Consider the following 27,367-nt stretch of genomic DNA (forward strand, 5'->3'; position numbering starts at 1 on the left):
CGAGCATCTTGCCACCTCAGAAGCGTGCCCCACGAGAGCAGGGATTGCTAGAAGAGCTGACTGGCATGTCCGACGGGCAGATATCTGCCTGGGTCAATGCCACGGGAGATCCTGTTTCACGGCAAAACAATTGCTCATAAAAATTCCATTTAAGTTACTATAACTTAACATTGTCCAAATGAAAACCCAGGGGCTACAACTGAACCCCGGGTGACTGTTGAGTTGAAGGGCATTTTTGTATTATTTTGTCTTGCCTTTTTTTTTTATTTTTTAATATTCATTGATCTGAGCAAACACAATAATCACCATCTGTTGTGAACACAGTTGGAATGAAAAAAAAAAAAAAAGAAAAAAAAGAGAAAGGATCACACGCAAGGCTGGTATAAACCAGCTTTAGTTCCTCTGACCGCCCAGCAGATCCATTAACACTCAGGTGAAGTGTTTCATCCAATTTCTGTCTGAAATCGCTCCTAACATTAAAAATGCACCTTTAGCCAGAGGGGTTTTAGTTTGGTTTCTTTTGTGGTGCAGGGCTGCTTTTTGTTTCCTTTTGTTCTAATGCTCTTGTACACTAAGTGGAAAAGGATCTCAGATCTTGACATCCCACTTCACTAGAAAGATGTCACACGCAGTGAGATCCGTGCCTCTGCCTGCAGAGTCAGACAGTCAAGCACCTCCTCAGCCCCCTCCATCACTGGACTGAGCCACGGAATAAATTCCCTCAGCTCCTACAGAGGGTAAGCACACCGCAACACAAACAGCAATGTTTAATGACTCAGTGCAACGGAAAATAAACGGCTTAAAAACACAAGTGCTTTTCGGGAAAGCAAGCTCTTCGCTGCTGGAGAAGGAGCTGAAGCTGACTGGATGCTGACCCACTGCAGGTGCCCTTGGCACCGTGCGGGGGAGCAGCCCAGCACCCCCACCATGGAGCCTGGGCAGGAGGCGATGCCCCAGTGCTCCAGATCCCACCCAGCCCCTTGGGCACCTGCGGGGCTCCTCCATGCACGCCGGGGGATGCAAGGGATGCTGCCTGCACCAGGGGACACAAGGGACCCTGCCCGCGCTGGGGGACCACAAGGGACCCTGCCCACACCTGCTTCTCTCTGCAGATGTGCTGGGCACCATCAGCTATAGGCAAGGTGGCCTCATGGATGGAGAGCACACCATGCCCATGGTCCCTGCTGGCACGATAAAAAGAGCACCCCTGGAGCCACAGCTTTACCCAAAACCCAAACAGTCATGACTCACAGGCATCATCTACCAGGGATGTGGACCAACCCACATGGAGACCACTCAAGGATAAATCAGGGAAACAGGCTTTAAAGAGAGATGTCCTGTCCCTGTGTGTACTTCAGCTGCTTGGCATCTTGCAAAATGCTCAGAAAACTCCAGTCCTGCTCACACCAGTGATGAGGCTGGCTGTGGGTGTCAGGGCCAGCCCGAGCAGCTCCAGACACAGCACTGAACAAGGTCACGGGCAGAAGTCGTGACTGCTCTACACCAACCCACGTGCTGTTACACACGGCTTGGGTATCACATCCCAACGCAAGGCAAAGCACCGGCACTGTCTTGGTATGTCTGATAACAAACAAGCGAACAAACAAACAAAGCAGCAAAAATACAGGTGAGATTTTCCAACACCCACATGCCACAGCACGAGATCAGTGAGATCTGAGTATTAAGCAGGCACCAGTGCTCTTTAAAAAAAAAAAAAAAAAAAATCACAGACTACCACCTATAACACCTCTGTCCTCCCAATCATTACCTTATTTTCATTCCTATTTCAATGTAACTTCTGCAGCCAGAATACTAACAGCACTAGAGAATGGCACAGACCACCTAGAGTCTAGGACGAGACTCTTCAAATAGTCAGAGGAATTGATTTTCAGCAATAGGTGGATTTTTGCAGGATTTGGAGCATTTTTAGGAGTTCTGGTGAAAGCTGGCACTGAAATGATGCTGGACATCAAGCGGAACAGGATCGCTCCTATCACTGGAGCAGGAAACAAACTGTAGGAAAGCTCCAATGTGATGTAGGATGAATAGCAATTGGTTTCTATCTCTGGTGACTTGCGAATTTATTATTACATTCCTCCTAAAGCATATCCCACTGATCTCAAACCTTCATGTTGTCATGGGTTTCCTGGACAAGCAGGATTATTTTGGTATTAATCCTTTGCTAGATTTAGCCGTGCCTCAGACACTGAAACTCTGCATGAGAGCCCATCTCACTGATTTCTTCACCTGACTCTTCTTGGCTCCCTCTATGAGTACTGGCAGGTATTTGTAAGACCCTGGCATCATTCAGCCCAGGGCAATTAGCATTATTTTGTAAAAAAGGACTTTAAGTGCATGCGACCGTTCCGTAACATTGTTCACATCACACTCGTCGGGCTAACAGACAGCGGTTACATTACCTACAACTTTATAATACACCTATTATACACATTTTTCCTGGATAACACTAAGCCTGAGTCTTTTGCAGTCCTCGGGGAGCCTTCTCACTGATGAGGTGGATCTGGCTATAAAAGGAAGAGTGACCTAAAATCTGAGGCTTAAAGTGTTGCATAACCTTTGAAATAAAAAAAAAGAAAAAATAATTACAAATTAAATTTCCAAATAAACCAGAACCTCAAGGGAAGAGTCTCAGCTCAGTATTCGGAAGCCTTTAGCCATGTTTCCAGCTAACATTTAATGTAGCTGGAAGGCTAAATCCCCCCCCCCTCTCAAGCAAGAATATGGCTTTTAGATTTCCCATCCCAAAGGATTAAGAATGGAGAAGCGGGTTATTTGCATTTACACTCAAAAAATGTGTGTTGCCAGATACTGAATGAAAAAATGAGTAAATACTACTGCCCTCCCTTAATTTTAGCCCACAAAAATCAAGAGTGGACAAGCAAAACAGCTGCCAAGGTAAATCATTCAACAGTTGCACTTGTCAGGCCGCTTCCATTACTTTACAATTCAAGATTTTGGGTAGACCTCTCTACCGTTGGGGGCAGATTTAAAAAGAAAAAGCAACAATCCTAAATTTCCTACCTTGATGCTTTCACATCGCATCAAGGATCTAACAGTAGGCACAACCGGGTTCCCTGCAAACCAACCGCATCAACCACCTGAATGACACCCGGTTTTACATTTGGTGGGCCAGGTTACTGCATGGCACCCAGCACCCGTGCCACAGCAGGGTTCCCCACCTGTCCAAAACCCAGCAAAATTCCAAACATCACCACGTCAGGACAGCACTGCAGCCTGGTTCTGGGTTGAGTTAAGGCAGAGGAAGATTTTGCTTATTTGCTCTGTGCCTTGCTGAGGAAGGCCAGAGGAATCAGGATGGGTTTTCTTTGTGCACCATGAAAATTAAAACCCCCAGTGCCTTCAAAACATAAGCATGCCAGTGCCTCTGCACAGTAACAAAGTATAAACTTCATACTGTACAAAAGATGATCACAAAGGCAAAATTTAGTTCCAGCTCTCTGTTTTTACAGGGACACTGAGAAGAAAAGGCACAAACAAACCAGAAGGGAACGGGGCTGACCTGTCCCTGACTCCCTCTCCGAACACCAACTTCATCTGTGGTGCTCAGCACAACAGACTGTTTTATCAGCAGCAGGTCTGCCTTATCCAGGGCACCACCTAGATACTATGTCTAATTTCAGAGGCAGAGAAAAATACAGGCACTTGAAAACACTGCTCCCCCTCCGCATCCACAGGCTGAGCAAGGCAGTGAGCCCGAGCCCCAGGGAGCCACCAGGCGGTTTCCATCAGCTCAAGGCACATGGTGCAATCGCACAAAAGCTGAAAATGAGACTTTATGTACATGTGCATACACACACAGACACACAGGGAAGATTGCTATCAATTATGCTAGTTAATCATATATTATAATAGAATTAGAGTAAACCCTCCTCATTATCTCCTGGTTCAGACCCTGCTCCGCAGCAAGCTGACCACATGCTGCACTAATGCCAATAGCCCTCACGCATTAACCTTTATCTGTGCCTCGCAGCTTCGCTGTTTGCTATGCGTATCAGGCTTGTTCTGACCTTGTTCCTGGCTGACCTTTCCTTGAAATCTAACATTTGTAGCAGTCCTGGAGGCTGGCTCATCTCCCACCGCCTTGCAGCCACGCTGCATTTTTCTACAGGATCTAAAACACAGGACGCCTTGTTTTCGTCTTGTTACTGGGATCCTCGCCTGCCGTCGGAGGTCCCTGCCCTTCGCCTTCCAGAGAGGCTATGACATTACCAAGACAGTTTACAACTGCTGCTGCATGTTCTGTTATTAAGAGGAAATCCTGAGGGATGTTTCATTATTATTATTATTATTATTATTATTTTATGCAGAGGCTGTCAAAAAGGGATAATCGTGTGCAGCCTCCGAGCAGCAGCACCGAGCACCCTGGCTGTGCCTCTCGCCCTCGCAGCAGCCAGGGCCCCGAGCCCCCCCAACCAGCCTGCATCCCCAAAACTGTGATTGCAGCAGATTAAAGGGGCCTTTTACGGCTGTGATTCACTGCTGGAGGAAGCAGTTCACTGCTGGGTATTCAGAGTGATGGTGTTTAGCGCAGATGCCTGTGTGGGAACCCAGGCTCCCACGAGCAACACATCCTTAAGCATCTCTGACAAGTCCTGACTCCACAGACTTGCACTGCGGGGACAGAGTCATCTTCATGCACAGGAGGAAGCCGTGACCTGCATAATATTTGTTCTGCAAAGTAAACACGCTCCATATTAAAAAAAGAAAAGAGAAGAAAAAAAAAAAGAAAAAAAGGTAAATGAACTCAGAATAAAGTTCTCCTTTGAAGGATTACAGAGAAAAACCCATCAGGAGGCAGAGGAGTCCTTCCAACGAGGGCAAAGTCCCAACTGCCACACAACTGGTTTGACACAGCAGTGCAGTAAAGACAGCAATTTAAATTCCCAGGAGCATAGGGAGCATGGTTTAACAGAGATTCCTCCCTTTCCACTACAGGAATAACATAAGTCTGCAACCAGCATCCTAGTTTCAATCTCTGCTGTGCGTTCTCTATAACCCTCCCCATCGACTTTCATGGGGGTTTAGACGTCAGAGATGAAAACATCATTTGCAATCACATTTGCAAGGGAAGGTCCAGAAGCAGATTTTTGGCTGGCTGGGTTATGTTAGGAGGAAAAAAAAAAAAAAAAAAAAAAAATTAAACCCAAAGATGAACAGAAAAAACCCCAGACTAAACTCACAAATAAGGGCATGGAAAAATTCGTTTCATGAGAACTTCCTCTACTGTACAAGCACACCAAGGCAAAACCAACGTGGTTACTGAGAGGTGGTGGCAATGGTAGCTGAGGATGAGACACACCAAATGCATGAATTGGTGTTTGTAGGCAGATCTGGTGACGGTCACACACGTACAGCACCAGGCAGAGCACGCCAACTGCCTCCCCGGCTTCACCCTGCCCACACCAGAGATACACCACCAGCGCTGTGACAAGCTCCAGCATCTCTCCACCTGCCCCCAGACTCCCACCCAAGGGGAGGCAGATGCAGACCCCTCCTGGTCCCCCTGTACACACACATCAGCATGTGCCACCGCCGGGAAACACTGCGATGACAGGGAAGGAGATTTTTTTTGCTTTTACTTTTTTTACCCTGACCCTTACTTCTCCCGAGACATAAAGCTTAAACAACTCAACATTTAAGGATCATCAACGAAAGTCACAAATAGCTATATTTTAAAAAATTGCTTTAACATTTTAAACCCTCAAATGTCATCCAAAATAACTGCAGTCAGCTTGAAAAAATAGTATTTTTCACTTTGCAGATGTCCACTGGAAGACCTGTGCAGGGTTTATGTCTCGCTTTCAAATGGCATCATTTTTGCCTTGCAATGGAAACTTCTTTCTTCAGGGAGGTTTAGTGAACGGAGAGGAAGAGATGCTCTGAGCCCAAGGAAAATGAAGTCCACACCACTCCATCCTTACGGAACCAGGAAGCCCTAGGAAGAGCCTCTGGGTGGGGGATGCAAAAGCCACCGACCGCTCGCAGTGGCAGCAGAAGGCAGGAACCCAAGCCCACGTCTCTGGCCAAGGAGCCGTGAAACCACCACTTGCGCCTCCCCCCTGCTCCTCCCGTGGAGCTCTGCTCCAGCCCCTTCCTAGAAGTGAGATAATCTGGCCTTTAAATAGGGTTCACAGCACTTGACCCCAAATCCGCAGAGCAAGGGAAAGCAGAGCGCTAGGCCAGCATGTCAGGTGTTCGGATGAGATGCTCTTTTAATACCTTCCAGGTTTTGAAAAGGCTTTTTATGCATTAGATCCACCCTTTTTTTAATACTATGAGGACAAAACTGCACTTACGGGGGAAAGGAGCATAAAAAAGGTAATAAACATTTAATGATCCAATAATTGGTTATATCAGAGTAATCACTGTTCAGTAATTAACTCCCATTCCTGCTTGCTCATTTGATATTTTCTGTACCCTTTGATAGGTTCCTGTGACTATCAGCATTCCTTAGAAATTCTTACGCTGAAACCTTTTGATGAAGCTAAAAAGCAACGATACCATTAATCACTACACATGTCCCAGTGGCTTTCAGGCTCCGAGAGGGCCTTTCCTCTCCGCACATCACTCCTCAGCTGTCTTTAACACAGCCGCTTGGCCCTAGGATTTGAGATTTTTCTCCTTTGCTTCTTCACGTTACAGGAAAAATGAATTAGCTATACATTTTCTGTGCCAAAGGGTTAGTGGGAAAGCACACCAACATAAAATTGCATCTTGAAAGATAACGAAAAATAATTACATTGCAGCATCGCAGAATACAGGGAACAGCTGGCATGTTGTTGCAACGTCGAACTAGAATTAAACTCGGGTTAGTGTCACTTCCAACTAACTGCCCACAGTAAGCAAGAGAAGACCCACACCGGGGCTCCTGCAACAGCCTTCCATGGCCAGCCCTTGCTCACCCACGGCCACAGAAAGCAGCGGCAGAGCAGAGCGTGCTGACACGGCCGCGGCAATCGTACCGTAGCTTAGGCAAGAGGGCGAGAGCTCTCCTTGCAAGAGCACCTAGGTGAGCAGCTTTATAACCAGATGGGTACTTCTTCCACACTGATCCTAAAACAAGCCAACAGTGGTAAGTATTTTAAGACAAACTCATATAATGGAAGGAGGCTTCATTTATGGTCTTTAAACATCAAAAAATATATTACACAATTTACTTCTCTAGTGTAACAGCTCTGTGATTTAACAGCTCTAAATTTGTTTAAGAAAAATGATGGTATAAAAATGCTGACTTCTGTTTTTTTCCAAAGTAGAGATATTATTGCCTGGGGGGGGGGGGGGGGCGGGGGGGGGGAAGCGCTAAATTAACATTACTTTCTTTAGAGTGGATTTTGATCTCAGTTACATCAGCACAGAGCCAAAGTAATGCCACGGCATCTCCTCATACTTTGCATTTATTGTAGCCAGACATTTACTCAACCAAAAGTTTTTCCTCAAGACAAGTATCTGCTGAACTTCAAGCTAGTAAAGCTATTTTTCCCCCCTGAAGGACTCCTTTACCATTCATTTATTTCCAGTTACCACCATTTTATACCAAATCAGATTTGCTGCTTGCAGTGGAGTTGCCTTTGGCTGCCAGGATCTTTGAGCAAGAGATGCTTTTCATCCAAAACACACACACGCACCTCCATCAGCACAGTAACTTTTGCCTCAAAGGTTTTAAAAAAGCAGGGGTCGCAGCAGAACACAAGAAAAAAAGACATTTTTCCTAAGTCAAATATGCTGCCCCAATTGTCAATATTACACAAGATGCTGGTACTGCAACATTGTCTTTTTAACTGCTGCTATATAAATTAATGCAATGAAAGTCAGTTAGCACAAGGAATCCTGGTACTGAACATGAAATATCAAGTTAATCAAAAACACGTGCATGGAGCAATCAATTACGCCCTGCACCAGCTAGCGGGATTTCCTAAAGCACACCGAGCTGCAGCTAAGGCATTCACAGAGCTGAACTGGAGGGAACGTGAGTTGTTTGTATGTTACTCATGCACTTGAAGGCATTAGTAGTGATGGGAAGGGAGGGAGACAGGGAAACAGATTGAAAGGGGCAGGAAAATTAGAGAGAGCTCCTTGCCATTAATGGAAAAATAACTGCAGAGTGCTGTAACAGATTTCTCCTCTTTTGTATGCATAGGAATATTTATTTAATCAATGTTCTGTAACAAAACAGGCCTCTGGTGAGCTATTGTGGAGAGTGAACTCCATTCAGAGAGTGGTGATTTGAATCCTGCCACCTGTTTAGCCAGTGTCGGAGAAAGCAACAATATGTGGCTGGATGGGAAGGTGTCTGCACCGGTGGGGGAGGAGGAAGCACCCCCTGGTAGCTTCCCAGAGTCATTACCCAAAGTAATGCTGCTTGCCAGGGAAATCTTGATGACTCGTCATTAATAGGACTTGCTGCAAGCAAAGCTGCAAAGCTCACCATTTCTCTTCTGAGAAATAAAATTCAATCCCACCCAGCAGAGACTTCAGCCTGTCGCTTTGCACCGACACTGCATGTGACACCCAGCCCCCAACCCGCGCTTGAATCCAGATTTACCCGGCACCCTCACCATGCCGGCGGTCAGGCAAACGGCGAGGGACATGGTACAACATGAAAGCTTCAAACAAAGGCTGGCGTCAGCCTGCAGCGTGGCTGGGCCGCCCAGTGCATGCCACCATTCCCGGTAGCCACCCAGCCAAGCTGCCGGGGCTCCTCCAGCACCCCTGGCTGTGCTCTCGCGAGCAGCCACATCCTGTATCCCGCTGGCAGATGCTGAGCTGCAGCAGCAGCCAGGGCTGGGAACACACCTTGGCCCTCCTGCCACCAGCCTCGACTGCCTGCAGGCCCCAAAACAAAACAAACAAACAAACAAAAAAAAAAAACCAAACTTTCCATCAAAATAAACTTATTTTTTAAAAGTTACTGTTACTAAGCCTCTCATTAAGGTTATATTTATGTATATACCTAATAGCAACCTGTCCCTGATGGCACTTAAGCATATACTCACCTCAAGCATGCTGTGCTATGGTTTTTAGCAACATATTCAAGCACCGCCTTAAGAAGGGACTGGTTTAAACATCTGCATAAATACTGTCCTTAAATAAAGCCCTGACAAAAACCTATTACAAAACCCGAGGATCTCAATGGGAGCTTCTCACCAGTCTAAGTTTCTTTCTTTCTCATTTCTGCACTATTTGCTGCAAAAACATGCTGTATATGTGATCTTACACAAACCTTATCACGAAGCAGCTTTGCTCTTAAATTTGTTACACAAGGATTAAAAAAAAAACACCCATGCATGTATTTATTTTTTATAGGCCAGTTAGTAACAGAGATATACCAGTTTTATATGACATATTACACCTGCAGACCTGGCATTAATGACAGACCTAATTTGTTTATCACTGTCACAGCTGCCAGTTAGTAATACATCCTTTAGCATTGCTCATAGGTAGAATGAGAGTTTCTTCTCTATTCTGCAATGGATTTAAGGAAACATATTACCATAAGCTAGCCTTGATATCCACCACAGCAGGGACAGACAACATTGTAAGTGATTTAAAACTGAAGCAAGCCATAATGAAGCAACACTAACTTTTACATCCTTAATCATAACAGCATAAAGAAAGATAAAGCACTAATCAGAATTTCACTGGGTTACCCCTCCACATCAGATTTCCTTAAAGTGATTGCTGTCAACAATTTTAAGGCCGAATTGTAGCTTTATTTTAAAAGGTGGTTGACAGCAATAAATTGAAAAAAAGCCTTCAGTTACTGAAATACGTGATCCAGCCACATCCCTGCTAAACATGTATAAGCACTGGTGTTTTGATGTCCTACAATAAAATTATGCAGATATTTTATGTTAACCACCTACTATTTGAGCATCCTGCAGATGCTAATTAAATAGCCAGGCAATCTCTAAAGAGGGAAAGTATTATTAAGCCCATTTCGCGGAAAGGAAAACTCAGCTACGGCAAAACTAATGCAGTAGCTCAAGGTGACACCTAAGCACGTATTTGACTTCACACCACACACCAGCTCATACATCGGCATTATCCCCATAGGCCTGCTCTTCTCAGTCAAGAAACCCAAATCCACAGCACCTCCCATGAGCATAGGCATGGATCCCAGCCCAAATCCCTACTGATTCAGCACATCCACAAAGCAGGTGCTCACGCGGCCATGCTGAACCAGGAGGGGAGCGACTGCTTCAAGGTTATGAAAGATGGCTGTGCTTACATGGAAACAAGCCCATGGCTCCCAAGGACCAGCTCAGCATCTTAATTAAGGAGTGTGCTTGAAGGACAAGAGCTATCGGAGGAGTTGTTTTGGGAAGGACTTACACAAACCCAATGCAACAGCAAGCATGTGTGGCCAAAGGTCAAGGTGGCCACGGGCTAAGCAAGACCCCCCTCAGCCTGCCTCAACGTCCCAGCTGGGCAGTGCTAAACTGAGCAGGCTGCAAAAAGTATGACAAAAATAATAACAAAACTGGAAAAGAAGGATCTTCTTTAAGTGTATTATCCCCTCACATCCCCTTTTGATGATGTAAAGAACATGAGCATCACTCCAGTCTGGAGGGAGGCTGCACACCACGTCCTATGACCATGCATCCCACGATGCAAACGCTGCACTGGCCTTTGCTGAGAGAGGTACTGCAGACCTCAGCCCTGCCCCAGAAAATCCACACTTGAAACTGAGAGGGTAGTGGGGGGGTGGGGAAAAAAAAAAAAAAAAAAAAAAAAAGGTAAAAGCTGAACAGATTGCCCTATATTCCGAAATGTGTGGAGCTCTACAGTGTAAACAAATACCCAAAATATTCAGAGTATCAGCCCAGCACAGAGGACTGGGGGAAGAAAAAAAAAAAAAACAAAAAACCAAACCTCTTAACATTTCAAAGCCAATTTTGTGGGTTTTACATTCTGTGTACTTTGGCACTTCCCTCCAAGGCTTCTGGAAAGTCTTGCCAGTGTCGTCAGCAAGCCCCAACCAAGCCCCGCAAGCAACGCAGGGCGAGATGAGACCATGGCCCCGGCACAGGGCTGCAGCTTGTACCCTGCAGCAGGAGAGCTGCCCCCCTCCCCACGTGTTGGGAAGGGTGTTATGTGAGCCATCTCCAATAAATAAACAAACCCTTCCCTACCCTATCACATAAACCAACACAGTCAAGTGCAGCCTGTCCACACGAAAACGTGGTGACCCATACTCTAACAGTGTAATCTAAACCTTGAACTAAAGACAGTTTAATGCCTTTACAAATCCATATGTTTTCTAATACCACCACTGCTGTCAGCAGACTACAGGAGAGGCTCTTTGAAGATGGAAGTAAAATGACAAAGCACATCATTGTGAAGGCAATTATATGCTGCAGTAACCATTTTACAATGGCCCATATGGGCTGTATTTCAACAATGCAATTTCCAAATCTGCCTTAGCAAACATATATCTCCGTCCCAATCCCAGGTAGATTTTGCAAAACAAAATAAGACTGCAGCCAGAACAAATCCAAAACATGGATAACAGATGTAAAAATATGCCAACAAGGATAGCAGAGCAATTTTTTGTCAGAGTACCAAACAAAGAGAACAGCCACAGCAGACCTTACGAGGCTATTCACAGCAAAGCTACCCATTCAAGGGACTTAGAGACCTGGTTTTACCAGAAATCTGATTATACACTCGCATGCTTTCCTATGCAGCTGCCCAATTCACTGCTGCAGTCACCACCCCATCCACCTCCCCAGAGACGGCAGGGCAGGGTAACTGCGATCCCCATTTACAGCAACATCAGATGTGAACCGAGGCCATGCAGGCTTACTCTGAATCACCTCTGACATCCAGGACTAGGGCCTAACTGAAGGGAACTGGGGGAAAAAAGTAAAACAGAAAAATTGGGTCCTTACACTTCTTATAGCTGCAAACGCCTGCTCTGTCGCCCTCACCGCTGGGGCCACCGAGGCCATGCCATTACCCCAGCATCACTGCCAGCAGCCTCAGGGCTACGCTGAAGGCACAGAACTGTGAACCAGCTCCAACCAAAAATCTCTCCCTCCTCTTCACGGAGAAGCAGGACCCAGGGCTGACGAGCAGCTTTCAAGACGCAAAATTGCAGAAAAGCTGTACTCTGCTGAAAAGGGGGTTTAATTGTGTTTCTTTTCATTAATCACCCACAGCGGTTCATTGCTTCGGAGGCTCTGGGCTGGCCGCCTGTCCTGGGATATCTCTGTGCCGGTGGCACGGTTTTCTAGTGGTGCTGGGGTGAGCCACAGAGGACAAACCACCAAACAGACAGGAGGTGCTCACAGTCCCACAGGGCCACAAACCCGTCCACAGGCGGGATCCAGCCACAGGACACCAGCTCCACACTCCCATCTACATCAGTACCAGCAACAAAGGCAGGAACAGACACCAACATCTTTCTCCCTGAAGTGAAATAGTAATAAAAGATGCCTTGAGCTGCCTGTAACAAAGACAGAAATGGTAAAGGTGAAAATTTACAAGTTCATTGCCAATTCATTAACAACAAAGTGGCTGCATCGTACATCCCACATTTCGATGCCAAGAGCAGCACGCAGAGGATATCCTGCCAGTCACACCAGCGTACAAGTGAATGTGTAACTGGGTATTCGGTAGCCAGGTCTTGCAAAGTGCATGATGCAGTTCTTATCGTTGTCAGCTCCTCAAAAAGATCCAGTGAAGCTGGGCAAGAGCATTTCAAAGACTTTAATCCATGTGAAATATTGCTTCCTGGAACCGGAAATTCAATCCCTAGCAAGGAAAACAAAAAGCACACTCATAAACGTACCTTTCAGCTCGGCCAACACAGCCACATTTAGGCTCACTCTCAGAAAAAAAAACAACGCAAAAACAAAAAAAATCCCTTTACTCATTAATATAGAGAAAACTTGAAATGATTGCTGTAATTGCAGTTAAAAAATTAATCATGTTTTGAGATAAATGCAGATAAAAGCATGTTTTACTAATTATCTTTTGAAGCTTCCGCTCATGAAAGATTAAAGGTGGAAGAAAAGTTGTTGAAGCATTGAAGACAAAAATCCTACCATTCCAAAGCACTTTGAAGCCATGTACCACGTTTGAATGATCCTTAATGTCCAGATGTATTTAAAAAGGAGCCTTTTTAATTCAGAAAATGTCTAACAACACATGCCCATTGGCACTGTCAGGCAGAAAGCTCCCTGGAAGCCGGCACACTCCACAGATGGCCCGTCTCCTTCTGGTTCGTCCCTCACCCGGGCAAAGAACCTCAAGCCCAAATTCAAAACAGAATTCAAGAACCTGGGGTTTCGTTGACCTGCAGTCCTATCGACCTACTTCGCAGTTGACATTACTAACCCACATGCCTGCAACCAGCCGAGGAGGTTACTGAAAGCAGCAGAGGGATGCAGGTCTCTAGGACAGCCACTCCTGGAGGGAATGCCACCAAACCCACAAAAGGTAAGATGCTTCATACTCAGGGAAGAGGAGCTGGATGTACCAGCATCAGCTGTTCAACAGAAAAACTAATCACCAGCCGTGGGGGTTATACACAAGCCACATGAGGATCTATTTCCATCCCTGGAAGGGGTCCTTCCATTAGGGAAAGCAGGTTATCCGGGATGCCACGTACTCAGCAGCAAGACTGGTACTTCCATTCACAGCAGAACTGCCTGGAACTAACAAGGCATATAACTCCCTTCCTGCTCCATACCAATAGACTATTTTACATCAGTAGTTTGCAGACTGCTTCAAAGAACCCCAAGAGCGTTAATTCAGAGCGCACACCTACTGACTGCAGGCTTAAATTCACTGCACAGGCGTCCACAACTCCCCTGGAAAAATGTTAGGCTTCTGCAAATTGAAACAAGTTGAAAAATACTATTACATAAAATTGCTAAGATACTTTATAGCCATTTCACAGACTCAGTAATGATTTACATCAGATCTGAATTGTGCCAACGTATCTGAAATGTATAAATTTTAAGAGAAGTTTCCTTACTGGCAACCTCCATCACCTGCAGCACGGCAGAACCAAGACCTGTTGTTACAGTGCAGTTTTCAAAAGCATTTAACTGAGCTCAAACGCTACAGAAAGTCAATGTCAAGGACGCTTCAGCCCTCTAGTTTAAGAAGAGCTGGGACAGATCTGAAACGGTCCAGTTGATGCCTCTTTTCTAAGGGAAGGGTCCCCCATGAAGAACGCGATCCTCCAGCAGTCACCTGCTCTGTATTTCTTGCTCCTCCCCTGCCCCTCAAGATCATCCAGCCTGTTCCCATCACAAAGCCTCAGTGACACCAAATTAATAAATTCTACTGTTGCTAAAAACCCGAACAGGGAGGGCTAGGTAAAAGATTAAATAGTTGGGTTTTTCACAACCGCACATCCAAGGAAATTTGCCAATGTCTTTTTATTTGCATATCTGGCAGACTGCCCCAGACAACTAATACATAAGTGACAGCATACAGGTGTATTAGTTTAGAGTTTGCCTTTAATCTAGAGGTGTCAATTTGCTTCTGTTTTAATTACATCCATCTTGATATGTTATTACAACCTCATGAAACTTCTTCATTATGTGAATGGCTATAAATATATACACATGACAAACAGTTGTTATAAATTTTCTGGTTCAGCAGTGGAGGCACAGTATCTTAGCCCACACATCATGTACATTTAAAGTTTCAGTGCTCCCCTTCCTCTCCCTCCACCCCTCCCCTTTCCCCTTCTCTGTTCTTTCATCCAAGATATTTTTTCCCCCTATATTTAACGGATCCTCTAAAATTCCTTCACTAGTAGCAGCATTCTGATACAAATACTATCAGCTTACAGAGCCGCTTCAGCCCATGTGTGTCCTTCTGGGCTGCGCCTCAATGAGAAGGTCTGTTTGTCATTAGGCAAATATAAGGAGATTGCACTGAGGCCTTATAAACATGCAAAGATCCACTTTTGTAGCTACATAATTCACTGAGTTTTTCAACACACATTCTGAGGTTGAAAACTTGGCAAATCCATCCACCAGATGTATCTTTCTGATCCCAGAACTCATTAAAATTTACTTTTTTTCTTTTCTTTTTTTTTCCAAGTCCAACAGACTCAGCTGTTGAGCCACATTAATTGCATTTTTATTATTTTTTTCCATAGTTAAAATGACTAATGCTAGAAGAGTCACTGCCTACAAGCACAACAGCCAGCCAGTAAAAATTACTAGGACTTTTAATCATTCAGTAATATCCAAATCACATAAAATTCAGAAAAGCAATTTGGTCCCCTCAAAACAGACGGTTTTGATTTTCAGTATTTATTTTGAATTTTCTTTAAGGGAAGAAAAGAGAAGAGAAAAGACACAATTTCACACCAAAAGATTCCATTCAAAGGTCAAAGCGCCCTTGACGTGCATTAAAAGCCACAACACTAACAGAGTTGCAACATAAATCGTCCCCAACAGCAGCACTTCTTCGCTTGCCTCCTTACCACACAGACTCCTCGGAGGTCAAAGCTACTTTCGCTGCCTCAGCCCTCCACTGGTGCCCGCTCTGATGGATGTCACATCCCACCGAGCCCTTCAACACATCTGGCCAGCTCTGGAGCAAGCTGGAGAGTGTGTGTTACCCAGCTCTTGCGACAGCGGCACCTCCCAGCTCCTTCCCCTGTGCCTTCTGGAAGCTGGGGACCAGATGCCAGTTTCTGAAGGACCCTCGAAGGACACTCGTGGCACCCTTCAGAGACGCACAGTGCTAAGCACCTGGATGTGCAGAAACCAAGGAGAAAGTGACAACAGTGGTCAGAGGCCAGGTGAAGACCAGAGCTGCCACCTCCCAGGCAGCTATCCCTATTTCATGGCAACAAGCCGGGTCCTTTGGCCACTTCTCCTCCATCCCCACCATCTGTGTAAGAAAGAAGGCTCAAAAAAAATGAAGCAGATTCTCACACTGAAAGGTCTCAGGTCACTTGCAACTTCCAGAGCAAAAGTAAATAAAAATCAATGCCTTGAGCAATTATCACCTTGTATCTAAGTCTCAGCAACAGGAAATTCTGTGCAAAGAGCAAAATACCGGCTGTCCAAGCTTGCCAGAAGGGAGAAGTTAGACCACGCGGGCTCCGCACCCACGGCCACCACTCTCCCACACCGGAGACACCTGCGTGTGGTCCAGGAGAAGCCAGGGGCAAGCACTTGTGTCTCATCGGTTCCACTTCACAGGCAAAGAAATTAAAATGCCTTTGCAACACGGGGAGGGTGAGTTAACGGCAGGTGTAGGATGCTCCACAGCAGCCTGCAGGCTGGGTCACCCTGAGCCCCGATGCTGGGTCACCTGGGACGTGGTAACCTGTACCCACACGCAGGGAAAAGGGTGACAGTGGCTTGTGGATCTCGCCAGCAGCTAAGGGGGTCATAACACCAGGTATCATCACTGTTATATACCCTCTGAAAAACAGTCAGCCTATTATGGACCAAAGCTCCTCCCAAACTTTCATCGATTTGGTTCTGGATCTGACCACTGTTTGATCGCGCAGGACTGTAAAACATGTTTTGACATCTGATACAATGCCGTTACAATTACTCTGCAACACAAGGAGTACCTCTGCAGAACATCAGCCACCTAAAAGTTAATTTAGCCTGGAACCTCCTGGTGCCTGCCTCTACCTCCCCCTCCGACTGAGGTGCGCACCGCCGTCCTGCAGCACCCACAGACCTCCCCAGATGGCTTCATTCAAATGATGCTCAGCACAGGGCATGTCTCAAAGGTTGAAGATGTTTGCTTGTTTTGATGAGCTCATGCAGCAAAGGACAAGCCCAGGCTTGTGGATGGGGAAGACAGAGATTGGTGGTGGTTTTATTCCCAAGCCAGTAAGTCCCCTCTGCTACCAAATAAAAGTATGAAAAGAAGTGATTTATAAAAGCCCTGATTCTGGAGTAGAAGCAACTTCCACTTTGGGAAGCTGGCAAACACATGTGAGACAGATTAAAGGGCAAGCATTTCTGGAAAGAACGCCAAACTGATCTCCTGCGTGGCTGTGGAGTAACTATTCCCATTTGGACTTGGGATGTTAATCATATCTGTAATACGTGCATCAGCCAGCGTTACACAACCTCAGGTTCAGACAGCCAGGAACTTGGGCGCATCAGATATCAATACACCTCTGCACGTCTCCCATGTCTTTGTCTCAAGAGATTTTAAAACCAGCAAGACCAAGACGTACCCCAAAGTAAATGCACATGGAGCATATGTCATGCAACATGATCGAATTAAACCTGATAGCCAAAACCTCACAAACTGAAAAATATCTGCAGTGCCAAGGAATAAACTGTTTCTTTTGTTGACTTTTATCCCACCACTCCTGCACGGGGGAGGACAGAACCAAAACTACTGCCTGTAATATTTGCCTAACTAAAGACATACCCTTTAGGTTGAAACCTTCTCTCTACACTGCATGAGCGTGTGAACTTCAGCAGCGGTGTTGCCAAGATACAAAGAGGAGAATCTCAAGATAATAAGGTAACACACTATTTAAAGGCAAATAGTACAGCAGAGCCGAGCTGGGGATGTGACAAATTGCCACTGACTGTTCTGCTGCTACAGCAAAACAAATCCCTACCTGCATTAGCCATTTCTCGTTACTTACAGAGGAGTTGAGAGGACTATGACGTTCTGAAGTGGTCTTCACCATGACTTGGCATCGAGTCAAAATGACAACAAACTGACTCTACAAAAAACGCATACAGCTGGTAATTTGTGGCATGCACCATGCCAAACGCCAGCGAGAACACAGACACCAAACAGATAAATCACAAGGATGATGCGCAAGAACCCAGAGAAACGTTTGAAGCAATTTTCCCTCACGGAACCAAGGCGACATTGCCTCGGCAAAGCCCTGCAGCTCAAGCAAATGAAAACTGAGAGTTAAACATTTCCCCATTTCAGCCCGCAACTTCCTAACTCCATTACCTTTTTATTAATTGCATTTGAGACTTCACTAAACTTGAGCTTCGTCTATTTTTAAAACCGGTCTGACTCAACTTATTGTTGCTCAGAACAAAGATTAAAGTTCTAATTTAGCTGCAGATAATTACAAGGCTGCAGGTCAGACCCCCAGTGTAATGTGGTAGGGTCTTCCAGTCAAACAGAAAGAGTCCTTAAAAAAAAAAAAAAAAAAAAAGTACCAAAGACGGGGGGAAACAAGGGGGGAAACAGGGGGCCGTCTCACCGAGTAAATAACGATTCTGCCTTTCTCCCAGAGTTACCAGGTTTAACGACTTTTTAAGTGGGGACACATTTTGTTGAGTATTCCCCCTTGGTACCAGCAGCAGGGCTCTCACCAAGGAGCATTTACATACACAGAAATGGATCTTTCCTGAAACTTCTACTTTTGGTAACAACATCCCTCTCTAGTTCTCAGTGTTCCCATGCAGTCCCTGATATTTCTCTATTGATCTCAGTGTTGTAACTCAATCTTTCAATTACTCAGCCCCTTGATGTCTTTCTGCTGATTTTTTTTTTGCCTTTCCCTAGTGATCATTTTCCTTCCAAGTTCCTGATCCTTTCCCCTTATTTTATAAATCTGTTTCTTTACACTCCCTCATCCCAGCAGAGGCCCCAGATATTTAATGAGAAAGGGCTTAGTTCCTCACCCAAACAGCACAAAGCAGAAAAAAAAAAAAAAACCATGCCAAAAGGAGGATAAGGGTGTCTTTTGCCTACTGATATGTGTCATAATTCCCATTAATGTTAATCTTACAAGTGGGGCCAGTGGAGACTGATTGAATCATATTTATCTAAAGGACTTGTCCTTATAGTTTAAACCCTTCCCGGCTTCAACTCGAGGGCACTGTGCCTCCTGCCACCACCTATGGGAATGGCAAAGATCCCCACCTTCCTTACACCGTTCCCTTCAGGAGTTTAAGCAAACATTTATGCAACAATCACAACCCTTGGCCGTTATCTGCCCAAAGACACAGTTTCAGCTCTTCAACAGCTACCGAAGTCGGCAGGAGTTGTGGGTGCCCCACCTCCCAGAAAGGTATCAGGCTTTTATAAGTAATTTTAAAGTATTTTTTAATTTAAATTATTTAAATTTAAAGTCGTATTTTATTTAAAGCATTCAGGTGCCCAAATGATAGTAACAAGAGGTTTCAAAAATTGCCCAAGCGGTTCATTTAGCAGAATATGCATTGCGCTTTTTTCAGTCCCGCTTTCAGTTCGGGTTGCTGTTTTTCCAGGTCTGGTGGCTGAGGGTTTTCATCAAGAGATTCAGTTGCTCTGTCAAGGTTATCTCGAAATTTGATCTCAGGTCAATTTACTGTTTCCTCTAAATACACAAGGAAAATAATAAGCACATCTCTTCATATGATATCCCCATGTCAGACAAAACCTCATGCCACTCACCGTCCACAGATACCTTAATTTAGTTACTCCCTTCTTTTCTCTGTGGTCTAAATCTGCAGACTTGCATGTGCAAACAGAGACTAGGACAAACACCTAAGCGTCTAAGCAGTCAATAAACACAAGAAGGACTACCAAGATTTGCTGACAGCACTGAACAAACACCTGATGTTATGATGCTGCTGCAGTAAGGCAGGAAGATCAAATTCCTTTTGAAATATGAAGGGACAGAGGCAAGGCAGAACAAACTTGCTTGAAATCTCAGAGAATGTAAGTAAACAGGCTAATCAGGCCAGCTAAAAGGCTGGTGAGAAAAGCATGATTTGGGGAGGAAAGCCACGCTGCAAGCCAGTCATTCTGGTGTCCAGCTCGAAGCTTCTGCTGTCACACAGCCAAACAATTTCTATTTTCAGTGGGCCGTGCCTAGCGATGGGTATCACACAACAGTTATTAAAGTAAATTCCTGCATTCAGATGCATACACAGAGCTACACTGTCAGCGCGCACAGACACACAACTGAGACCACAGTATCTTCAGAGCCTTCCTGTTACTTCCACAGTTTGCTTGTGCTAACAGTAGTGTCTCTATTTTAAAGGCCACATCAGCTGCGAAGCTTTACTCCATCTAGTCTCATATTATCTGTCCAACATATAAAACTGCCGTAGCTAACATCTGCCTAAATCACGTAAACACGGTGGAACAATTGCTTAAAAATTATTTACACTAGCTGGATGGAATCATCTGACACAGAATTTGAAGCTCATTAAACAGCTCCTTGACAAATATTTGTCAGCATTTCTCATTTGTAATTAATTATATTGGGCTTTACCTGGCAATAATTTAGCATGGTCTCAAAACAGACTAAGGCTGGTGTGCGGAACAGAAATTAGCTCAGTAAAGGCAGGGTGAGAAATTGTGCCAGTTTTTTGAAACAAGAATCCCCATTTAAATGCAAGTGTCCCCCCCCTTCCCGCCCCACATCACTTCTATCTGTGCTTTATAAATATCTGTGTCCCATTTCAGGCTTGTCAGATGAACTGCCCGAGTTGAAGCTAAACAAACATCTGCAGAAAAAACTCATTACTTTACTCAGTGTTCAGAAAACCTGAAACCAACTGCTTATTCCGTAGGGATGGTCAAGAGCTGACTCAGGAAACCTAAAGCACTTCCCAGGCTTTAAGCTATCTTAACATTCAGGTCAGATTTCATTTCTCATCACAGCAAACCATCTTTGCCACGGCACGTCAACAGCCATGTCACGTCGGTCTGCTGCCCGGAGTCCTACGCACCAGGGGGTAGAGGAGGGAGATATCTTCCTGAAATCTCGCCTCGCCACAGCGCTCCACAGAAACCTTCTCGCCAGTACTGCCAGAGCACGTTGTGGAGAAAGTCACTCCAACGGATTGATTTAGCATGTCTTGAGAAACGTCCTTTCGCTGTCAAACTGGTGTCTAAAATGCCCACCTGGGTCTGGAGAACCTCGTGCTATTACTGTCAGTAAGGAAGACGCCAGCAGCGCAGCACGGGCTACACCAAGCCGAGGAAGGTGGTCAGCTTGACAAGCCACCAGCGACACCAAGACAGGCACCGAGTCCCCGTGCCTTTCTCTTTTTACAGCTGGGAGACTCGAGAGGTCAGGGAAGTGATGTGCGAGTCACTGCTCCGGAGCGAGCTGCAGAGCTCCCTGCTGTCAGTCCCAGCAAGGCCACGCGCAGGAGGATCTGGTGAACCAGGTCAAACAGTAGGAGCACATCTCAGCTGCTTAACTACAGAGTAAGCGGTGGTTTCTGAAGGTCAAAGCGCCAAGATGCTGTCCAGTGTGTAGGTGGCAGGCCCACACTGCACATCACTCCACCAGAGTCCAGCCAGGCCAGGCAAGGATCAGCCTGGACACAGCTGCAATCACACTGGATTTGCTTGACCATAACTTCAGGGCGGGGGGGTGGGGGGGTGGTGCAGATTTAAAAAAACAACTATGAGAACCCACCATCTTCATTCAGCTCCCTCTTCCCCTCTATTCCCCACACAAACATCAGGGAGATGAAGGTGTGGAGCGCCATAAACCATAAACCAGACAGGTAACTAGAAGCAGATGGCCTCTATTTCTACACCGAACAATTTACACCTGAGAAGCATGAGAAAGCTACCGATACCTGGACAGAAAAACAGCTCCGAGGGTGGGAGCTGGCTGAAAAGATAGTTTTGCTTCAAGAGATGGGAATTTTTATCAACATAACCATAATAGGCACAGGTGACTCCTACTGAAGCTGCAGCGGCCTTGGGACACGTGCCCGTCTTGTGTCCCCTTGCCACCTACGAGCCTCACACAACCTGGCGTTTTGCAGTTCGGGCTTTTTCAGTCACCTCAACAAAAAGCATTTACTAAAGGACAGGTAAAACAAAGCTAGATGGAAATTCTTGCTCTTCATCCCAGCTTTACACACAGAATTCACATGAAGACGCTGGGGTGACAGCTCACATCCACCCAACTCACACACCTACTGCCACAAAGGCGTTCCTGTAAGCCAAGAGCTCAGCCTCGTCCCACCACGGTAGCTGTCCCTCCCCCCACGTGAGCCACCCTCCCCTCGCCTGGACCGCGGGTCTCCACCTTCCAGCGGCGAGTACATTCCACACTTTGGTCCTCCCTGTTTTTCGCATGGAACAGACAAAACACACTCTGTCTCTGCAGGCTTCCACCTGAGCCAAGCCTGAGAAAAAACTGACATTCAAGTACAAAGCCTGGGCTGCGCAGCCTTGTCACATGCCAGGCACAAGTGTCTTCTGGAACCTGGGGAGAAACCTGCAGGACCCCCAACGAGCTGGGGGCAGACCCAGAGCATGAGAGGTATAAACACCAGGGCACCTCTCCATGGCCCCCAAGGCTTCTCCTCTCCACTCAAACACGTTAACACCTCAACATCTCACCAAGGCTGAGATATCTCGCCCCACCAGTCACTTGCAACCTCCTCGCCAACACTAAAATCACAATAAAAACTTCAGGCTGTGACACGCAACGTACGTGGTAATTCCTGCCACGTTGGGCTCCTGCCTGAGACACCTTCATCTCCCTCTGATCCTCAGAAACAAGTTTCTCAACATACATACCGAGCTGCAGGAAAAAGCACCTAACAACGATTTTGTGACATTATTTCTCAACGCAGCATGAAATCGTTAGGTCAAAATGTGCCACCTATCACATGAACATTAAAAGTATGTCAAGTCTCAGTGTGCGAGCTATTGTTTTATCTGAATGTGATATTAGCTGGCAGAACTGGGTAATGTTTCTGCGCTCCTTTTTAGTGATATAAGATTACGACAGGATGCAAGTAGTAGCCATTCTTGGCTTTGCAAAGAGAAAAGAGCACAGTAATTATTTTCATTTCAAGTGGAAAATAAACAAGAAGTGAAACGGAATAAAGAAATTTTCTAAAACACCCTACCAAGTTCTGACCATAAAACTTGCTCTTCACTTCCCCTCCAGAAAGGACTACAGTCAAATCCTGAAGCCCATATTCCCATAAACCCCCTGATGACACAAACCGGGGGCTTTGTTTGAGGAAGAGCAGAATTTGGTCCCAAACAGCAGCATGCAAAGCCTGCTCCCACTGACAAACATGTCCTCGCACTCCTGCCCTCCCTGCCTGGAGCAGGGCACTTGTGGCTGGGCTCCCCAGGTGAGAAATGGTGGTAAAATCCAGGCTCGTCATTAGCTCGGCGTTTGCTCGTTACTGCTTCCATGAGCCCAACACCAACCATGTGGAGGTTTGCTGGAGTGAAAAAATCCTCCCTTCAGCCACAGCAGAGCAAGTTCTCTTGGAGGCATTCAGTCTGGATGGATACAGGTGTAACCAAGGTCAAAATGTGGCTCCAAATCCAGAGGAAAAAAAGACACAAAACCCCCTGAAAATGCCGCTAAGTATTCCCGGCTAAATATTCAAACAGCCTAAGAGCTACACAGATATTTTTTTTTTTTGTTGTGAAACAATCAGCTTCATCTCCGCATTTATTTTGACAGTTCCTAATCGTTCCAGTTGTGACTCCAGCGCAAGTAAACCCAAATAAATCTGCTTTTTCACCACAGCAAACTTCTCCGGTGCAGAAGTTATAAACAACAAAGCCCTTCAAACAAACAGGCTAGAGCTTCCCATGGGCGGCCGCATCCCCACCATGACCCTGGATGCGCTGACAGTGCTTCCACGGTCTCGGGTGGGTGGGTTGAGGAGGCACTGGGGGGGTGAGGCTGGGTCGGGAGGAGGGTGGCACCGGGAAGCCCCGGGCGGTGCCACCCTCCCCCCGACCCAGCCTCACCTTACCCGCACCTCTTCTTCCAGCATTTGGAGGGGGGGGGATGTTCAGTGCCCCCCGTGGGGTGACAGGCCGTCGAGCCCACTCGTGAGGCCGGCAGGGAGCGCGGCAGGACGAGCGACCCCCACCCAGCAGCCAGACAAACCCACGCATCGACATCCCCCCCCCCATTCTCCCCGACCCCCCGGCCACGCCGCCCCGCGGACACGAGTGGGACACGGCGACGCGAGAAAAGTTTGCTCCGTGGGAGGGGAAGGGAAACGCCGGCGGGAGCCCCGCGGGGGGAGCGCTCGCAACTCCCCGCTGCCCTACCGAAGGCGCCCCGGGGGGTGGCCGCCCCGGTCCCCGCCGCCGCCGCCGCGCCGGAGCCCCCCGCCGCCCGCCGGGAGCGGCGCGCCAGGCTGCAGGTGTCGGCGGCAGGCAGGGAGAGAAGGGAGGGGACCGGGGCACCCCGGGGACGGGGAAGGGGCGGTGGGACCGCCCCCGCGGGCACCCCCGGCGGCGCCGGCCCGGGGGGGTGTCTGGAGGGGGGGGGGGGGGCGGGGGGGTGAGGGGGGGGCGTCCGGGTCGTCGTTGCGGGGGGCTCCCCCCGCCGCTGCCCCCACACAATGAGGCGCACACAAAGCGCCGCCGCTCCTACCTCCAGCGCCTCGAAAGTGACGAAGCTGGACATCGCGAAACCGTCGATAATGTCCTCTTCGGCCGAGGAGGACTCCCGCCGCTTCCTCCGGGGGGGCCGCGGCCGGGACGGCGGCGGGGGCCCATTGTCTTCCTTCTCCGAGCCCGAGGAGGAGAGCGCTGCGGCGGCCCCGGGGCTGGCGGCCCCGCCGGCGGCTGAGCCGCGCCGCCCGCCTTTGGCTCGCCGCTCCCGGTCGCGCTGGGACCGCGATCGCCGCTTCTTCCGAAGCCCGTTGCATCGCGCCGGGCCATCCATGTCTCTCGCCGGCTCTCCCTCTCGCTCTCGTCCCCCCCCGCCCCACCGCAGCCACAAATCCGGCTCCCCCGGCGGAATAACGGGGGAGGGAGGGAGGGAGAGAGGGAAGGAGAAAGGGAGGGAGGAGAGGACAGCAAGGGGGTGGGGGGGGGATGAAAGAATCCGAGTGCGGTTCCACCACCACCAGCAGCAAGCACCAAATGTAAGAGATTCCTATAAGCGAGCCAAGGAAAGTAATGGCTGATCTCAGGTCGCCTTTGTAAAAAGAGAGAGAGAGAGAGAGAGAGAGAGAGAGAGAGAGAGAGAAAGGAAAAAGAAAAAAAGAGGGGGGAAAAAAAAAAACCCTCACCAAGCAGGCAATAAATCAGAATAGCGGAATGCTTTGATCAAGGGGCTGGGAGGGCGAGGATCTTCGAAAGAGGAAAAAAAGCAGAGAAGAAGGGGGGGAATAAAGAAAGAAGGAGAGAGACCCGCTGGAAGGAGGGAGCTGAGAGTATTTCCTTGCACAAAATTTATTTTCTTTCTTCCTTTCCTCCCCAACTAAAAGAAGTTCCAGGTGGGGGGAAAAAAAATAGATATATATGTATAGATGTATGGAGCTCTCTTTCTCTCTGCGTGTGTGTGTGTGTGCGTGTGTGTGCAGGAAGGGTGCAGCCTTCCCCTCCCCACGAACACGCACTCCTCTCCCCCTCCTCCTTTATCTCCCTGGATCAAACACAATAATAATAATAACGATGCATCCAGATGCAATTTTCTCAGGCACCGACCAGGGATGGACTGTGGAGTGGAGATCGGATCCCAGCCCGGTCCCTCCAAAAACAAAACCAAACAATAAAAGAAGAAAAAAGAAAAAAGAAAAAAAAAAAAAAAAGGAAAGAAAAAAAGGGGGGAAAAAGAAGGAAGGGGAAAAAAGCCCCAAAACACGCCCACCCACCCCAGCTATTAATACGGATCAATCATGGCAAATTCATCGGATTAATTGTGGCGAGGCGGGGGGTGCTGGTGGTGGTGACAATAGATCCGAGCGGGGGGGGGAGGCTGCCCCCTCCCCAAAACCGGCAACAACAACAACGATAATTACAAAAAAGGCAGAGGTGGTGCCGCGGCCCGGGTCCGCTCCGGCGGGGCCGGCCCCGCTGCGCGCTGCCGCCGCCGTGCCCCCGCTGCCCGCCGGGGAGGGGGGGAGGGAGAGGGCGGGGCGGCCCGGCCTGGCACGGGGCAGCCGACGCGGGGCAGCCGGCGCGAGCGCAGCGGCCGCGCAGCCGGCGCGGGGCGGATGGCGGTGCTGGCCCCCAGCGGCCGCCGGCCCCGCGCCCGCGCCGGTCACGTGGCCGCCGCCCCGCCCGCTTCTCCGCTCGGCGCCGCGTGAAATGCGGCGCCCCGGCCGCGCGAAATAAGTTGCGGGCATGCGCGCAGGGCCTGCGCACTCGGCGGCGGGAGGGCGGGCCGCGCTGCCCCCCCCCCCCCTCCGTCCCCGCCCGCCTCACGCCCCCCTGCCGCCCGCGTCCCGCCAACTTTCTCCTCAGTTTCACCCGTCCCGCTCTCGCACCCCACCGCCTCCTTCCCTTGTGGCCGGCAGCCCCCTCAGGTGCTCCTCTCACTGCCTCGGCCACCGCCGTGCTGAGCCCTTGCTCAGCCTCGGTGTCCAGGCCTGCCTCCTGCCCGCGGGTACAGTGGGCTTTCGCCTTCCCCTGAGGTGACTCCGCACACACACACCCCCGGGAAAGCAGGGCTGCCAACATGGCAGCACCCCGACATGGCTGCCACCACACAGGTGGTGGGCCCGCAGGGGCAGCAGGCTGGGGCTTCCCCCAGCCGGGGCTTGGCCGCCTGGCCCTCAGCAGCCCCTCACCTGGCCCCCACCAGCCCCTGGCATGGCCCTTACTCTGCCCTTCCTGTGGGGCATGTGGCCATTTGCCTTCCTCACCCTTCTCTTCAGGTTCCCCACCACAGTTGTGCGCAGGGGCTGTGTTAGGGCATATTGCCCGTGCCACCTCAGGACCAAAAAGGCCCTGGCACTAACAAATCTACTTCCTTGGCCTGTTCTTATGGCCACCCCTCTCACCTGGTGCTTCTGTCACCTGCCTGGTGGGAGCAGCTGGGGGAACAGGCATGAAAGGAGAGGGGAGTGTGAAGCTGCTTGACTGGCTTTGGCGGGAAAGCAGTAGGAGCAGAGACCTGGGAGGGTTAGGACATGCGCAGGGAAGGAAGAAGGAAGGGGAGGAGCAAGGTGGGGAAGAGAACCGAACATGTGGCACCCTGACGCTCAGGGTGCAGAAGAGGGGCTCTGGACCCACAAGCACTGGTTTCCCTCTGTCTGCCAGGTGATCAGCCCACTGCACGGTTTGATATGTACTGGAGGAGGTTGGAGGGGAAAAAGAGAAAGGAAATCATTTAATACTCCATCAGTACCAGAACCAAACCTGCCTCTTGCTGCCTCCTGTAGCTGCTAATTATTCTCCATTGAGGTGCCAAGAAGGGCAGCAGCAAGGGGAGTGAACGCGGGCTGAGAGCGTCGGTGTGTATTTTTCCAACATGCTCCCTCTAGGCTGGTCTGATTCTCCAGGGATGATGCTCTGCTTGACGGTGTAATATGTTGTTTACTCCATACCTTAACTTTGGCCACTGATTAAGTAATATTCTTAATATATATTCTATGACTATTAAGCGATGACATGAAATACTGGGAATCAGATACACCCTGTCTATCTGGAAGGCAAG

At 48.2% G+C, this 27,367-nt stretch overlaps 1 protein-coding gene across 6 annotated transcripts in view; it reads right to left on the reverse strand.

Moving 5' to 3' along the window:
* AUTS2 (activator of transcription and developmental regulator AUTS2) overlaps nt 1–24,944 on the reverse strand; it is a 790,137-nt gene extending 765,193 nt beyond the window's left edge. For 2 of the 6 annotated variants that reach the window (XM_055796874.1, XM_055796870.1), the window contains exon 1: nt 24,353–24,939. In XM_055796874.1, coding sequence (XP_055652849.1) covers nt 24,353–24,646 — 294 coding nt within the window. In that variant the 5' untranslated portion in view covers nt 24,647–24,939. Of the gene's footprint in view, nt 1–24,352 lie in introns of all 6 variants that reach the window. The other 4 variants (XM_055796871.1, XM_055796873.1, XM_055796872.1 and 1 more) reach the window with 4 other exon arrangements.
* Between the last annotated feature and the right edge of the window lie 2,423 nt (nt 24,945–27,367).

Source organism: Falco peregrinus, chromosome 2, assembly GCF_023634155.1.
Source record: "Falco peregrinus isolate bFalPer1 chromosome 2, bFalPer1.pri, whole genome shotgun sequence".
NCBI classification, from domain to species: domain Eukaryota; kingdom Metazoa; phylum Chordata; class Aves; order Falconiformes; family Falconidae; genus Falco; species Falco peregrinus.